The 15,649-nt window shown below is 42.5% G+C and overlaps 1 protein-coding gene across 1 annotated transcript; it reads left to right on the top strand.

Moving 5' to 3' along the window:
- Window positions 1-9,395: 9,395 nt before the first annotated feature.
- Window positions 9,396-10,565, top strand: LOC311064285 (zona pellucida-like domain-containing protein 1; the record flags this gene model as incomplete). Its single annotated transcript, XM_084084119.1, has 1 exon — window positions 9,396-10,565. One exon carries the CDS (start codon window positions 9,396-9,398, stop codon window positions 10,563-10,565), a length of 1,170 nt encoding a protein of 389 aa, XP_083940245.1.
- Window positions 10,566-15,649: the final 5,084 nt, after the last annotated feature.

Here is a 15,649-nt window from a genome sequence, read left to right as displayed (position 1 = left end):
TCAAGTATTCTTTGTAATATCAATGCATTATTGTTTTGACATTTTATATCTTTAGCATTTTAAAAATAATTTCAAATAGTGAAAATAGCCCGTCTATAATATAACGTGCGCCGCAGCTTTTACACGGGCAATTTTCATGATGTTTGAAATAGGGCTTAAATGGTTCATTCATAATGTATTTTTTATAAGTTTGGGTCCCTGTGGTCGCTTCCTAGAAATGTAGTGGAGTCAAAAGTACCATACGCTATTTGACTTTGAAAAGTAGTGGAGTGAAAGTCATATAAGCTTCCAAGACAAAAAAGAAAAGCCAGATGCTCAAGTAAAGTACAGATATTGATCAACAAATGATCCATATGAACGAGCTCATGTGTTTATGCTGGTGTGTTAGTTTTGTTCTGTTTGCAGTTGACATTTTCTTCGTTTCCATGTGTGTGTTTGAATGTTTTACAGTATGTGCTTTCTTGTGCACATGTGTATTTACATTTATTTACATCTGCTGTGTGTGTGTGTGTGTGTGTGTGTGTGTGTGTGTGTGTGTGTTTCTATATAGGGGCACAGCTAAGGCAGAGGGCCACGGATCAGCGGTGTTGCGGTGAAGCAGAACACATCCTGTGTGTGTGTGTGTGTGTGTGTGTGTGTGTGTGTGTGTGTGTGTGTGTGTGTGTGTGTGTGTGTGTGTGTGTGAGAGAGAGAGAGAGAGAGAGAGACAGAGAAAGTGAGTCAGCATTTCAGACACAGTAGGGGGTAGATGTACTGAAAGCAGTAAGACAGAGCATAACGTTGCTGTCGGGCAGAAATCTCTTATCTCCATATTTAAACTTTTTGTGTTTTTTAGTTATGTAATACGCTATACTTGATCATACTGCAGCATCACGCAAATGTATGAAAAATAGCAGATCCACAAGCTCGCGTTTTCAGCTTGTGGATCTGCTATTTTTTTTATTTGAATCCTGAAAAGTAACAGTTTTGGACATATGAGGTTTCCACCCAGCAGAGACGATATACTATGGGCATTCCCTCTCTGCTATACTCTCTTCCTGTGTGCCTCTGTTTCTCTGTGTTAGCGGTTTCATACCACCGGCAGCCACATTAGCCACATTAGCCCTCCAATGCACTTACACTCAGTATCAAAGTATAGCTCAAAAGACTCCTTGGATGAAATCGTGGACCTTTCCCTAAAACGTGTGCATTATGAATTTAAATGCCAGTTTGATATGCGTCATCATGAGAAACACTGATGGAGGTGCCTGTATGTAGTAAGGAGGTTCCACCGCGCATCAACCAGGTAGAGTTTGGCAGGTCCGGTGCATCACAGGAGCAGGACAATGGCAACTGTTAGGGGAGAAAAAAAATGTTTATTCGTGGAATCCAACAGCATTAAAAAAAAAACATGCTTTCTCTTCTTTGTCCTGTCCCTAAAGCCAAGAGGAGTAATGTGGCACCTTTTGCTGGACCTGGTTAACAGTCTGGCAGCAGCATTTTGAATTAGTTGGAGGCGGTCCATGGTTGCTTTACTGAGGCAGGTGAAGTGAGTTGCAATAGTCCAAGCGTGAGGAGACAAGGGCATGGATTATCATCTCTAACTCAGGGTATGAGACAATTGACCTAAGCTTTTACATCTCTGTGTGGACGAAACATGTACGAGTTACTGATTTGATGTGTGTGTGTCAACTAAGGTGCATGGACTGATTGGAGCGCACATTAGCTTTGAGGGACCCAATGCATCAATGCTCATTTAACTGGTGGAAGTCGTTTGACATCCAGGCCTTAATGGCTGACATAAACTCCTGATCTGCGACGCGGATCTGCAACCTTTGCTATTTTTGAATTTGAATGCTGAAAAGTAACAGCTTTGGACATATGGACAAAGACAATCAAGCAGTTCTGTGTTTAAAAGTCCACACAGGTCATGACAGCAAATCAACAAACATCATGACCCTAAAACGCTGCACTCTACACTCCTGTAGCAACCACACTTTGTCAGTTTCACTTCTTACACGGCCACTGCACAGTAAAATCCTGTGTTTGGTTTTGGTGTTTGGTTTTAAAACCAGTGCATCACAAAATGACTTCCTGGAGATGGAGACTCAAGGATGTGTTTCACACGAGCACAAATTCCAGTGAAGATTGTGCACACGAAACAGTGATGAAACAGGAAACAAATTACAGTCAGGGGAATGAGACTATAGCCGGTTACTATTATCGACACTGGGAACTCCCTGCCAAAAAGCTTGTACTGTGGGAATCAACACACACTCGTCTGAGGACGACATAGAGAGAGTTTAAAGTCACCACTGGCCACGCAACCAACCAGACGTTAGAACATAGTTCCAACTAGTTCCACTTGGGTGAGAAGTCAGCAGGGGAGGGTGTTCTCTATGAAGTTATATAGTTGTGTGCGTGTGTGTGTGTGTGTGTGTGTGTGTGTGTGTGTGTGTGTGTGTGTGTGTGTGTGTGTGCACGCGCGTGGTGGTGTGTGTGTGTGTGTGTGTGTGTGTGTGTGTGTGTGTGTGTGTGTGTGTGTGTGTGTGTGTGTGTGTGTGTGTGTGTGTGTGTGTGTGTGTGTGTGTGTGTGCGCGCTTCACGTTGCTCTGGGGCTTCACTGTACCTGCTTTCATCACTTTTTTTCTCAGGGGAACACACACACACACACACACACACACACACACACACACACACACACACACACACACACACACACACACACACACACACACACACACACACACACACACACACACACTTCTGACAGTCCATCGTTGTCGAAGTTTTCCATTGGCTACATGAATTCCCTATCCATCGCCTAACCTGCCTAACCTTAACCCTAACCCAAGTAATTGTAACTTGGAAAGCAAGGACGAGCAGAATGCCCTCTCTTCTTTCCAGACTTTTCTTTATCTTCCATCCTTGTTGAGGACATTTGGTTCTCACAACGATATCAGCACAAGTACGCACACATGGCAAAAGTGTGTGTACACAGGCTGGCTTGTGTGAATAGCTGTACTTGTGCATGTAAATTATAGTGCTCACAGGGACACGTGACTGGACATACTACGTACACACACCACACACACAAGCACACGCGCACGCGCACACACACACACACACACACACACACACACACACACACACACACACACACACACACACACACACACACACACACACACACACACACACACACACACACACACACACACACACACACACGTATGCATGAACACACTCCTGCCGGTTGACTCATAGGAGTGACAGAAATTAATTTTCACTGACTTTACACACACAGCCAAAATGCTCTGAGTTAATGGGTCCATTTGGTTGCATTTGTACACTCTCTTCGTAAGAGTTAACCCATTAAGACCTGAGGCCGATTCTAAAAATGTCTTCTAAATCCTAACAATAGAAATACAATACAAAAGAAACCGTATGTTGATACTGTTTATCAGTGGTGCTCAAACTTTTTCATGTCAAGGACGCCCCCCCCCAAAATTATATGTATTTGACCGCCAACCCTCATATATATATATATATATATATATATATATATATATATATATATATATATATATATATATATATATATATATATATATATATATATATATATATATATAAATATATATATTTATATATATGCACATATATATACACATATATATACAGTACATATACATATACATATACATCAGGGTGGGTTAAATGAACACTCTCTCTCAGGGTGGGTTAAATGAACACTCTCTCTCAGGGTAGGTTAAATGAACATGGAGGATTTTCAACAGCGCTGGCTCTGCACCAGGCTGGAGGTACAAAGAGCAGCTTGTACGGTCTGCTGGCAGGGAGGTGAAAAGTGAGGGTTGAGACGGAGGTGAGACTGCCAGCCTTCATACCAAGTCTAAATTCAGAGCCTTCAGTCTTTTTATAGACTAAACACACTTCTATCATTCAGTCCAAGACATCGGATCCTTTTTGCACATTTTCGCCGTCAAACTCTCTTTCTGCCGCCGGGTAAATCGACGTGTGTTTATGTGCCTTTTGCATTGATGCTTCGGACGTTTTTTAGCTGGTACTTATTACTTTGAGAGAAATAGTAGAATGTACTAAAGCAGTGGTTCCCAAACTTATTACCTCGAGACCCAAAAGAGAATTAGACATTTGCCTGGGACAAAAACTAGTCAAAATAGCTGATGTACAACATTAAAAAGTTAGAAAAATGTTGGAATTGTTTTTAATTAATGAAAAGTTGTGGGGGGGTTTTAATAGGCAAATATTACATTTTTAAAAAACGAATCAAAATGAATCAAAACATTTCAAACATTTTTTTTATTTTAAAAAATGGCAGATGTACAAGCTCGCAACGCGTCACGTGCAAGCTTGTAGATCTGCTATTTTTGAATAGCCAAAGTATAAAATATGGATAAAGCCGTTAAAATGATTGTGGTGCTATTAACTTATTATGCTGGGGACCCCCTGGAACCACCCCAAGGACCCCTGGGGATCCTGGACCCCACTTTGAGAACCACTGCAATAGGCTACTATGATGCAGGCAGTCTGTGTTCTGATTTGTTAGGGATGTAAGAAAATATCTATACACATAAATATTGTGATTATTACTATGTTTAGTCGTATAGTATAACACTGTATTGATTATTCATTTATTTACTTAACTGATATAGGCTAATAATGGTGGTGTGTTATGTATACTATGGGAGTTTCTATCGCAATATATCACATTGCTTACTGTTATGATCTCTATATCGCAGTCAAGTGGCAAGACAGGGGAGTAAACAATAATCTACAGGAGTGAAGCGACGTGTTTTGAGCTTGTAGATCTGCTGCTTTTGCTATTTTTGAATTTGAATCCTGAAAAGTAACATTTTTGGACATACTGTATGAGGTTTCCACCCGACATAGACGATATGACATACAGTATGATGTATGACTCCAAATTTGGGCAAGGTTTCAACCTGATCAGAGCCGTATTGACTTCCATTATACAATAATAAAAAAATAAAAAAATAAAAAAATAAAACTGTGGCCTACTCGCATTGTGCCCAAGAAATGTGGTACTGATCAATATTTTTTTTTTGCGAGATCAGCTCCGGCCAATGCCATAGAGAGACACACACACACACACACACACACACACACACACACACACACACACACACACACACACACACACACACACACACACACACACACACACACACACACACACACACACACAGAACCTCTTCTAGGCTGCTCGCCTCTGAGGTGGTCACGCCATAAAAATGGGATAAAATCTCCCCAAGTAACACAGAAACAGGATGAAAAGTGTAAAAGACAGTGCTGCTACGTACCAGAAACGTCCCATTTGCATACTTTGATCAAACAGAATAAACATAATGTGACAGAAACACAGTCTATAGACATATAGCAAACATGGGGCTGAACTGGGGCTCCTTCCAGGCTTATATGCTGCCAACAGCGTTTAGGTGCTGTCACTCAACCTCCAATCACCACTGGGCGCAAAAAAAGAACAGAAAAGACACACACACAAAAGAGTCCTACAGTGTATCACACGCTCCCAGAAGAACAAAGTCACAGTATGACAAAAAACACACAGTGCAACACAGTGCAGTATCTACCTCAAAACCAGGTCCGACACAGAGTGATTCAACATTAATGAGTGTCCACGCCTAGACAACTAAACACATACTGTACATCAAATGCAGAGAGACAGTGTAGTGCCTCAGTAAACTAGGATCACAGGTAAACCAAGAACCTACAAATCGGGTCAACAAAAACTAATCAAGAAGCAAAAGGGAAGCAAGACATGCGGGTGGCCAAAGCCAGAACAACAAACCAAACATCACACCGAATAATAAACTAATCCACACCAGGTCAAATGACAATACCATTGTTTACCTGACGAACACAAAAACAGGAGAAAGGGGGGAACAAAAGACAGGGCAGCGCGCACCTACCAGAAACTTCCCACATACATATTTTATAAACAGAGGACACACAGCCCACAGACATGGCAAACAGGTATGAATGGGGCTGAACTGGAGCTATTACCTCTCCCAGGCTTATATGCTGCTGGCTGGTTGATTGCCAATGGCATCTAAATGATGTGCTGTCACTGTCACTCAACCTCCAATCACCACTGGATGGGCACTGCAAGAAAGAACAAACAGAAAAGACACACACGCGCACGCTAGCACGCACACACACACACACACACACACACACACACACACACACACACACACACACACACACACACACACACACACACACACACACACACACACACACACACACACACACACACACACACACACACACACACACCCACACCCCAAGGCCCTAATTCTTGTATCATAACCCCTGTATCGTGATATGTACTGTATCATATTACCAGTGTCTTGCCAGTAAACAGCCCTACTCAGTAAAATAATATCAATTCATGATCAATGGCATGGTGTAAGCCTGGTAAAGCATCCTGGTCACGTGAATTCACATCACCATGTGTCTTCTGCAGACCGGTCTGGCTGGCCGTTTTTCCAAATCCAAAAAGTGGAAGAGCAGCGTCGGTCAGTCACAGGGCCCTGAGCACAGACGCGGACACATGAATTCACACGTGAATTCATGTGTCCGCGACCGGGATGGTTTACCAGGCTATGGTGGCGTCACTTGCCGACAAGAACTGATGCGACACGTCGTCAGCTGGTAAATGACTTCCTGTCGGTAAGCAACACCGTAGTGCTGCGGCGTCTAAACCAGGCATATCACTGATGTTCTGTCACAACGTTCAGAGCTGTTGGTTAAGGGACGGACAACGCTGTGTTTGTGAGAGCGGTTGGGCTGGGCTGGGCTGGTGTGTGTGTGTGTGTGTGAGCCGTGTTTATCCTGTGGTGCGGCCAGAGTTGTGCCACCTGCTGCTCTTGGGAACGTTGCCAAGCTGGATGTGACGCTGTGAGCACGGATGGGTAAGCAGCAGCCCCGGCCATTAACACATTAAACACACATACACACACACACACACACACACACAAACACGCACACACGCACACACGCACACACGCACACGCACACACGCACACACGCGCGATAGGGACCTCTCTGGACACACATGTATCCATGTATTCAAACAGACAGACGAACCAACAGACACAGTGGTGCCATTAAATGTTCCATCCAACGTACCGCCACCTGACATCCACTCTGCCCAGAGTGACTCACAGGGTGACGGGTCAACGGCCCTTCACTTCCTCTGACATTTAAGCTCAGGTGACGCTGGTCCTCAGGGTGCCTCTCCTCTTCTGTCTTAAGCCACAGATGTGGCTCCCTGTGTTCGTATTCAATTGGGTGTTGTATTAAGAGTGGAAGGCTCGCAACTCACTTTTATATGGATGTTTCACTTTCAAACAAGTTTGCGGTCATTATAACTTCTACTCAGGCTTTTGTGAGCACCGCAGACAGTTATTAAGTTGCTTGATTCAGTATTACAAATCCATCGTAACTTCAAACTCCATTTTAACCATGTTAGATTCATTGAATACACCCGTCCTTGGTTCTGGTGACTGATATTGTCATTCTAATGCACAATTTTCACAATTAATTTTCTCATTATCTTTTACATTTTTTGGGAGGAAATGAAAACAATAAAAAAAAAAAATGAAAAAAACACATCCCCCTTCTTCACGTATTAGAACAATATCAGTTCCCAGAACAAAGGACAGGTATTTTCAATGAATCTAACATAGTTAAAATGGAGTTTGAAGTTACAATGGGTCAGTATAGGAAGGGGGCGTGTCTGTAAAATGTATATCAAATATCTAAATACTGAATCAAGCAACTGGGGTGCTCACAAAAGCCCAAGATGTTTGAAAGTGAAATATCCCTTTAATGCTCTGTATAAAATGTTTATTTCTCAGCAGTTGTGGAAATAAACCTGCTTTTGCTATTCAAAAATAGAAAAAGTAGCTTAAAACGCGTCGCTTCACGCCGCGTTACGTGCTTGTGGATCTGCTACTTTTGATTGTAGGACGTTAAATTTATGGAAAAACACAAAAGGTTTCCAGAATATGGAGATGATGAGGTTTCTGCCCGACAACAGCGATATATAGCAACAACTAAAATGACCCCAAGGCGTTGAAAGGTATACCGTATGACAACGTATAGGAGTAACAGGTCTAAATGGGTTAACTTATGCCCTCGGCCAGGACACCCATGACCAAGGACCCATTCAAATTGCATTATAGAACAAAATGTCAGAGGGTTAAAGTGTTTGTGTTATGCAATAACTCTGTATCTTATGCTCTGCTTCCGGGGCGTTTGTGTTCTCAGATTTTCTATGTCATGCTTGCACAGATAATCTGTAGTATCACAGGAACTAGAGTCACACCACCAAACTGAATGCTAATAGCATTGCAATAAATTATTATTCCTTACGAAAGCGTCTAACTGAATGTCAAAAATGCCTGTAAGAGGGTCTGTGTGTTTGTACAGAGCTAATCTCGCAGACTACTGGACAGCCAAATGTACTTGTCACAAGGCTCACACAAAGTATTATTCACACCCGTTCAATACTTTTTGAAATATTTAACTTTAACTTTTTTTATATAATGAAAGTCAATGAGGCTCGGATTCTCCAAATTTGCCCAAAAAAACAAAGTGAGTGGAATAACTAGCATAGTCATTAGGTAATCAACGTACAGTATGTGTCTGATAAAGATGATCCCTACTGGACCTAATTATAACCTTCACTTAGTTGAGTTGTAGCAGGTTCCATTATACAGTAACTTTGTTGTTTCTTGCCATTACTGGCAATAGTTATCTATTGGAAATTATTTTATTTTGATGTAGGTCTGTGCTACGCCCACCCCCACCCCCAACACGTGGCACTCAGTTTACACACACACATTTCTCAAAGGACCTCAATGGAAATTAACTCAAGCTTGAGTTTAAACCTTTTGACCGATATGTACAAATCTGTGTCTGGGTCATGAGCACATGCTCCATCCGGTAGAATTGTATAGGATCTTCAGGAATTCATCATATATAGGTTACTGTACCTTATGTTATGTTAATTCATGGCGGCTTAGCCTGTCTATGACCCAGGTCATAGATATCTATATTTTGAAAATAATATACTTCAGATTTCAGGTTGTTGCCCTCAGGGTATGAATCCATGCTGCCGCCCTACTCCTTAAAATACAATGCAATTGTTAACATATAGCTGAGTTCTTTGACCTTGTTTTGAGCCAATCGCAGTGAAAGAGACATACTATAAAAGACTCCTGAACACCCATCACCTGCATCAACCTGCGTTTGCCTTCAGAGCTGACTAAACAAGGTATCCAGAGATTCCAGATACAGGAGCGGACCACTGCTGTAGAGCCAAGATGAATTTTCACATTATTTTAATCGTTGCCACCATCATAGGAAGAAGTAGTCAGCTGACATTGAATGACTGTAATACAATGGGAGAAGCGCGGCGACCAGATGTCACTGACATCGCGGTGACATGTGGTACCAACTCCATCAGTCTGGCAATCCAAGCCTGCCCTGTCGTCTACACCGGCTACAACGAGTCACTGATGATCGTGAACCATCATACGGAGGCAGCCTGCAGCGGAACCCTGGATACATCTGTCACTCCACCCGTGGTGCGTTTCACCTTCCCCTTGAATAATACTCATGCCTGTGGAAGTGTCTTCAGGACAACCAGCGCTGCCGGCACAGGAGTGTTCTCAGAATTCTCCAACATCCAGACAGTCAACGTCAGTGGCATTGTGCGATCCTCTGATCCCACCACAGGCACAATCACCTACAATGCTGAGATGAAGTACTTTTACTCCTGCGCCTACCCCTTAGAGTACCTGATCAACAACACCCAGATCGATGTGTCAGCCTCCTCTATTGCTTTGAAGGACAAAAATGGCAGCTTCGTCAGCACCCTGCGCATTGAACTGTTCAGCGATTCTGGGTACACAAGCCCCCTGGTGATGCCACAGAATGGAGTCGAGCTGAGGAGCAGGGTCTATGTGGAGGTGAAGGCCACCAACTTGACGGGCCAGTACAACGTGCTCCTGGACCGGTGCTACGCCTCAATCTCCCCGCTTCCTAGCAACTCCAGCTTCTTCAACCTGTTCGTACCCTGCGAGGTTGACCAGCTCACCAGCATGATCCAGAACGGCGTCAGCCAGAGCGCCCGCTTCTCCTTCCCGGCTTTCCGCTTCATGGAGCAGCAGAACGAGACCGTCTCCACCTACTACCTGCACTGCATCACCCGGCTATGCGAGGTCAGCACCTGCAGCACCTTCATGCAATGCAACAACAACAACAGGAGAAGAAGAAGCACAGAGGAGGATGAGACAGCCGACCTCCACACCATCACCTCCCCGGAGATCGCCACCCGAACGGAAAGCAGCCACCCACAATCAGCCCCACTGATGCAAACCCATGATGAGAATTCGTCTACTGGGCTTGGTGCTGCTGTAGGTGTTTTAGTATTCGTGTGCATTGTTGCCCTGTGCATCGCTGCCGTCTTTTACAAGAAGCTCAGGAACTAAAAGAAAACCTCCTTGAACTAGGCTTAATACTGCTAAATACTGACTGTTCTTTGGAGGTGTACCATATCCGCCAGCTAGTCTAACTTTTCTGGTGGAGGAGAGGGCTTGGTTCATCTCACTGTTGTTTTTGGGGATATTTATTTGTTGCTCCAGACAGACAAACGGCTAAACCGTGTAGGACTATTCAAATTGTAGATGATGAAGGAAAGTGATTTACTGTAGATGTTTAGATACAGCATCAATCAATCAATCAATAAATCAACTTTATAGTCACAACAGCTAAGTCACATTGTATGTGCAAGTGTGCATTCAGTATAGTCCAAGTCGATAAAGCACAGGTGAGTGTAGGAGTACTGTAAATGTTAGTGTTTTTAATAGCAAATGCACTGAAAGTGTTAAACCATGTATGCGCTACGCATGTAAGCTTTTAATTATTATAAAACCCAGTTATAATGTATGAAAGTAAGTGGAATGTTTTGAAAGTGAAGACAATGTACAGTATTACTGTTTAACTTATTTGATGTATCATCTTGCTTGAAATTGAAAACTATCAAATAAAGATTTTTTTCCCCTCACATACGTTTCATACGTTTTGATTTGAAATATTCAACTTAAATTGTATAATAGAAGTCAACAGGGCTCTGATTGGGGCCAAATTTGATGATGATCACAGGCTGCTCACATGAAGTCTGAGATCCACATTGGAACCACATTCACATGTGTATCCCGAGATCCACACAATTCGATATTTTTTAAAGAATTGCCAATCTACAAGCTCACAAGGCGTTGCCTTGTGAGCTTGTAGATCGTCAATTTCCGCCGTGTGACAGCATAAACAAAGCACTACACATAACAGAAAAGTGACATTCAAACAGAAGTACACGTAGAATTAAAAACAAACATGTGACAGACGAACGTTACAGCAAAACAAGCAGAGAAAATGTCCCCAATGAGCACGGAACTCCAAACATTTATAATAAAAAGGCTAATCTATGAAGACGTGTTTTTAGATGCTGCTTGAAGCAGTTAACTGATTAAGCTGATCTGATGGATTGGGGAAGACGATTCCAAAGTCTAGCGGCCAAATCCACAAAAGCACAGTCACACTCAGATTAGAAGCTGGAACGAGCGACGGATAAAAGATAGGCTTTACACTGTAGTTTGTCTGGTACAACAGGAACAGGCCTTGAAGGGTGTCAACACAAGAATGCTGGCACTTAGTGTCACATGGGCGGACATCATCAGAAACGTGGGCCCGCAGGTTAATATTGGAATACTGATATACAGTATTGATTTCAGCTGTTCCAATTCCAAACATGCAATCATGACCCACTTTAATTACTTCAGTCTATATTATTAGTTTAATTACTTTTTATGTCCAATGTATTTTTATTTAAGTTCATAAAGCTAACTTAAGTATAAATAAATGCATTTGAAATTAAATAAAAATGTTACTTTTCAGGATTCCAATTCCAAAATACCAAAAAATAAATCTGGATTCCAATTCCAAAATAGCAAAAATAGCTGATCTACAAGCTCAAAACGTGTCGCGATGCAACGCGTTTTGAGCTTGTACTGTAGATCAGCTATTTTTTGCTACTTTTGTGTGACATACTAGAATGACGTCTATATGCAATATGGCCCCCTGGCGTGAGTGTGGAAATATAGTGACCCTCTCCCTCATCAAAGTTGCCCACCCCTGACCTACATAGGCACAATGCAGTGCGACAGTGGAGCTAACAACACACAAGACCCTGATGCTAGACAGGAGGGAGTGGAGGGCAGTGATTGTTGGCTAGTCCGCGCACTCTCGCGTCACAGGAGGCTAGTCATCTATAAGAGGCTCTGTGTGTCTGTTTGTCCAGAGCTAATCTCTCAAACCACTGGACCAGTGCCAAATGTCTTGGTGCACACTGCCAGTAGGCCAGTTTTTTACCTTAATTTTTTCACGTTTTATGCCATCCCTGCCAACCCCCTGTTGTTGGTCTGAGGAGAGCGTCTCCTCCAACACACATGTAGTCGCCAGCTGCTTCTTTTCACCTGACAGTGAGGAGTCTCACTGCAGGGAGGACGTAACGCATGTGGAGGAACACGCCATCCCTTCCAGTTTCACTCCCTGTTGAACAGGCTGTTCTCTGCAACGACAGAGATCACCCTCTTCTGTCGGCTTCTCCACCTGCGAACACAGGAAATAGTGTTTGTTGGAGCAACGGATGGGAATCAAACAGTAGTCTCCATGGTGGTAACTCCACACAACCATAGATAGCTGGCTTTTTATGACATTTGGTGGGAATGATCAGAAGATGATTAACTTTTGTGTCCAAAAAATGTCAAAGAACAATGTCACAATAAAGGCCAGGGTCAAAATGACTCATTTGGAACATAGACATCTTGACAGTTGCATAGTGGTGGCGAAAGTACAGTATGCACTCGACTGAGGGCATATTAATATATGATGTCAGTGAATGTATGATTGAATATAAAGTATGTACAGTCTATCAACAGTGAATTAATATACAGTATGTAGTCTATCTATGAAAGTTTGAATGATTTAGATTATTATTTTTTACTAAAATCTTCTCTTCTGGGGGTCCCTGGCACAACAACATTTTCAGATGGGGGTCCGTAGACCAATACATATCATTTTGGGGGTCCTTGGCACAAAAAGGTTTGAGAACTACTAATTTAGAAGGCCTTTGTAGAATTGAGCTCAGGTCTTATTGGGTTAATTCTTTCAGATGGACTATTTTCGCTATGAATATAGGTGTGCCGGGACATTTTGCATTGCTCATAGGTGTACCTTGGGCACCGAGTTTGAAAACCACTGATATACATGAATACACACAGTCTATCAACAGTGAATATAAGAAAATCTGTCAACAGACCTTGGGGCAACAGTGTTTTAGGAGCTTCAGTGGAGCAGACGCCTGGGAGCTGGAAGGTTCGTCTGTGTTTTGAAGCATACAAGAACGCTCGCCCCAAAACACGCTCGCCCCGGGTCAACTCCGGCGACCTCGGAACAGTCGCCATCAGTAAAACTATGCCTAGGCCAAACCTTATTCCCAAACGTAAACTCAGTAAAACTATGCCTAGGCCAAACCTTATTCCTAAACTTAACCTCAGTAAAACTATGCCTAGGCCAAACCTTATTCCTAAACATAACCTCAGTAAAACTATGCCTAGGCCAAACCTTATTCCTAAACTTAACCTCAGTAAAACTATGCCTAGGCCAAACCTTATTCCTAAACATAACCTCAGTAAAACTATGCCTAGGCCAAACCTTATTCCTAAAGTTAACCTCAGTAAAACTATGCCTAGGCCTAACCTTATTCCTAAACTTAACCTCAGTAAAACTATGCCAAAACCTAGCCTTCTTCCTAAACTTAACCTCAGTAAAACTATGCCTAACCCTAAACGTATTCATAACCTCAGTTTAATGAATACAAGAACACAATAACCGCTGGGGGCGAGCGGTCCGCAAATCACCCAAAAATAGATATGAACTTGTACATGCACGCGGTGCGAGCGTGCAGACTTAAGACAACACCAACTCGGGTCTCCTGAATCACCGCCAGGCTCCACACCCTCCTGTCTAACATGTGGGTCTTGAGCTCTTGCAGTGCTGTTAGCTCCGCTGTCACGCCGCAGTGTGTCGCAGATGTGAACTTGTAGATTGGCTATTTTTGGCGAATGTGTGTTTAGCCTCATGATAGGGACGCTACATGTTCACTATGTGGCTAGCGTGTCTAGTCTATGTGTACGCACGGCACGCCGCATGCTGTTCAGAAGACATGTGGAAGCGCTTAGCGCTCAGCTGTCTCACAAGAGGGAAGACGTCTCGAAAAACTATTTTCAGATTATGTGAGTGCTCCCCAGGGAAACCCACCAAGACCATGGAGGGTAAAACTATAGCCCATGAAAGAGAAAGACTGACACTGGAGCTAGAAACATCAAAGATGAAGACTTGTCATAATTTTCTCACACTTTCTCTCATATGAGAGAGAGAGAGAGAGAGAGAGAGAGAGAGAGAGAGAGAGAGAGAGAGAGAGAGAGAGAGAGAGAGAGAGAGAGAGAGAGGTGTGAGAAAAGAGAGAAAGCGGGGCAATGACAGGGTGACGAGATGAAACGGAGAAGAAGATCTACAGCAGTGGTTCCTTCGCAAACCTTTTCTGGATCCACCAGGGCCCACCTGAAAGTCTGGAAAGCGTAAGTGGCCCACCCATCTGACCACTTAACTGATGGGTGGGCCGCTTCCATTTTCAGAGTATGTTTATTTGAATGTTTAATCGGTCAATCAACTGTGTTCCGTCTTGGATCAAAGGCACTAACATAGTAGTATACTTTAAGTTCCTGTTCATATTTATCACAATGAAAACTATTTTTCAACATTCTAAAAGGAAAGAAATACCATGACTATTTTTTTTATTATTAAAGGACGACTTCACCCATTTTCAACCTATCTTCAGATAATAGAGCGTCGCAGTTCCGCCACTTCCTGATGCCGGAAGTAAATACTCGATGCATTTTTCCCATTGACTTTTCCAAAAATATTTATATCAATCAATTTAAGCCTAGAATCAAGCCATCCAGGATCCTGGTGAATCATGACCATAAAACCTTTTTTTCTGTAATTTTATTTTATTTTATATTTAATGATATGATATACTATATTTAATAAATACCCTTTGTTTTGCCGTTTTCAAAAAAGTTTTTTCACAGAATCAAACGTTTTATGGTCATGATTCACCAGGATCCTGGATAGCTTGATTCTAGGTTTAAATTAATTTATATAAATATCTTTGTAAAAGTCAATGGGAAAAATGCATCGAGTATTTACTTCCGGCACCAGGAAGTGGGCGGGAACTGCGACGCTCTATTGGACCTCACTAATGCTCATGATAAAACTGTAAAAAACCCGCCTACAATAGAAACTGCATGCTTTCTATTCCTGGAAAGTTAGCATGATATAATGAAAGCCATTGTTCTCACATTAATAAAAAAATATATAAAAAATCTGAAATCTGAAAAAACCCTGCCCGTCACTGGTAGGCGGGTTTTTGAACTGTCCACAGCCCTCCTATGAG

This window comes from Gymnoscopelus microlampas, assembly GCF_963454915.1.
Source record: "Gymnoscopelus microlampas genome assembly, chromosome: 17".
Classification (NCBI taxonomy): Eukaryota; Metazoa; Chordata; class Actinopteri; order Myctophiformes; family Myctophidae; genus Gymnoscopelus; species Gymnoscopelus microlampas.
This window is presented reverse-complemented; position numbering and strand designations above follow the sequence as displayed.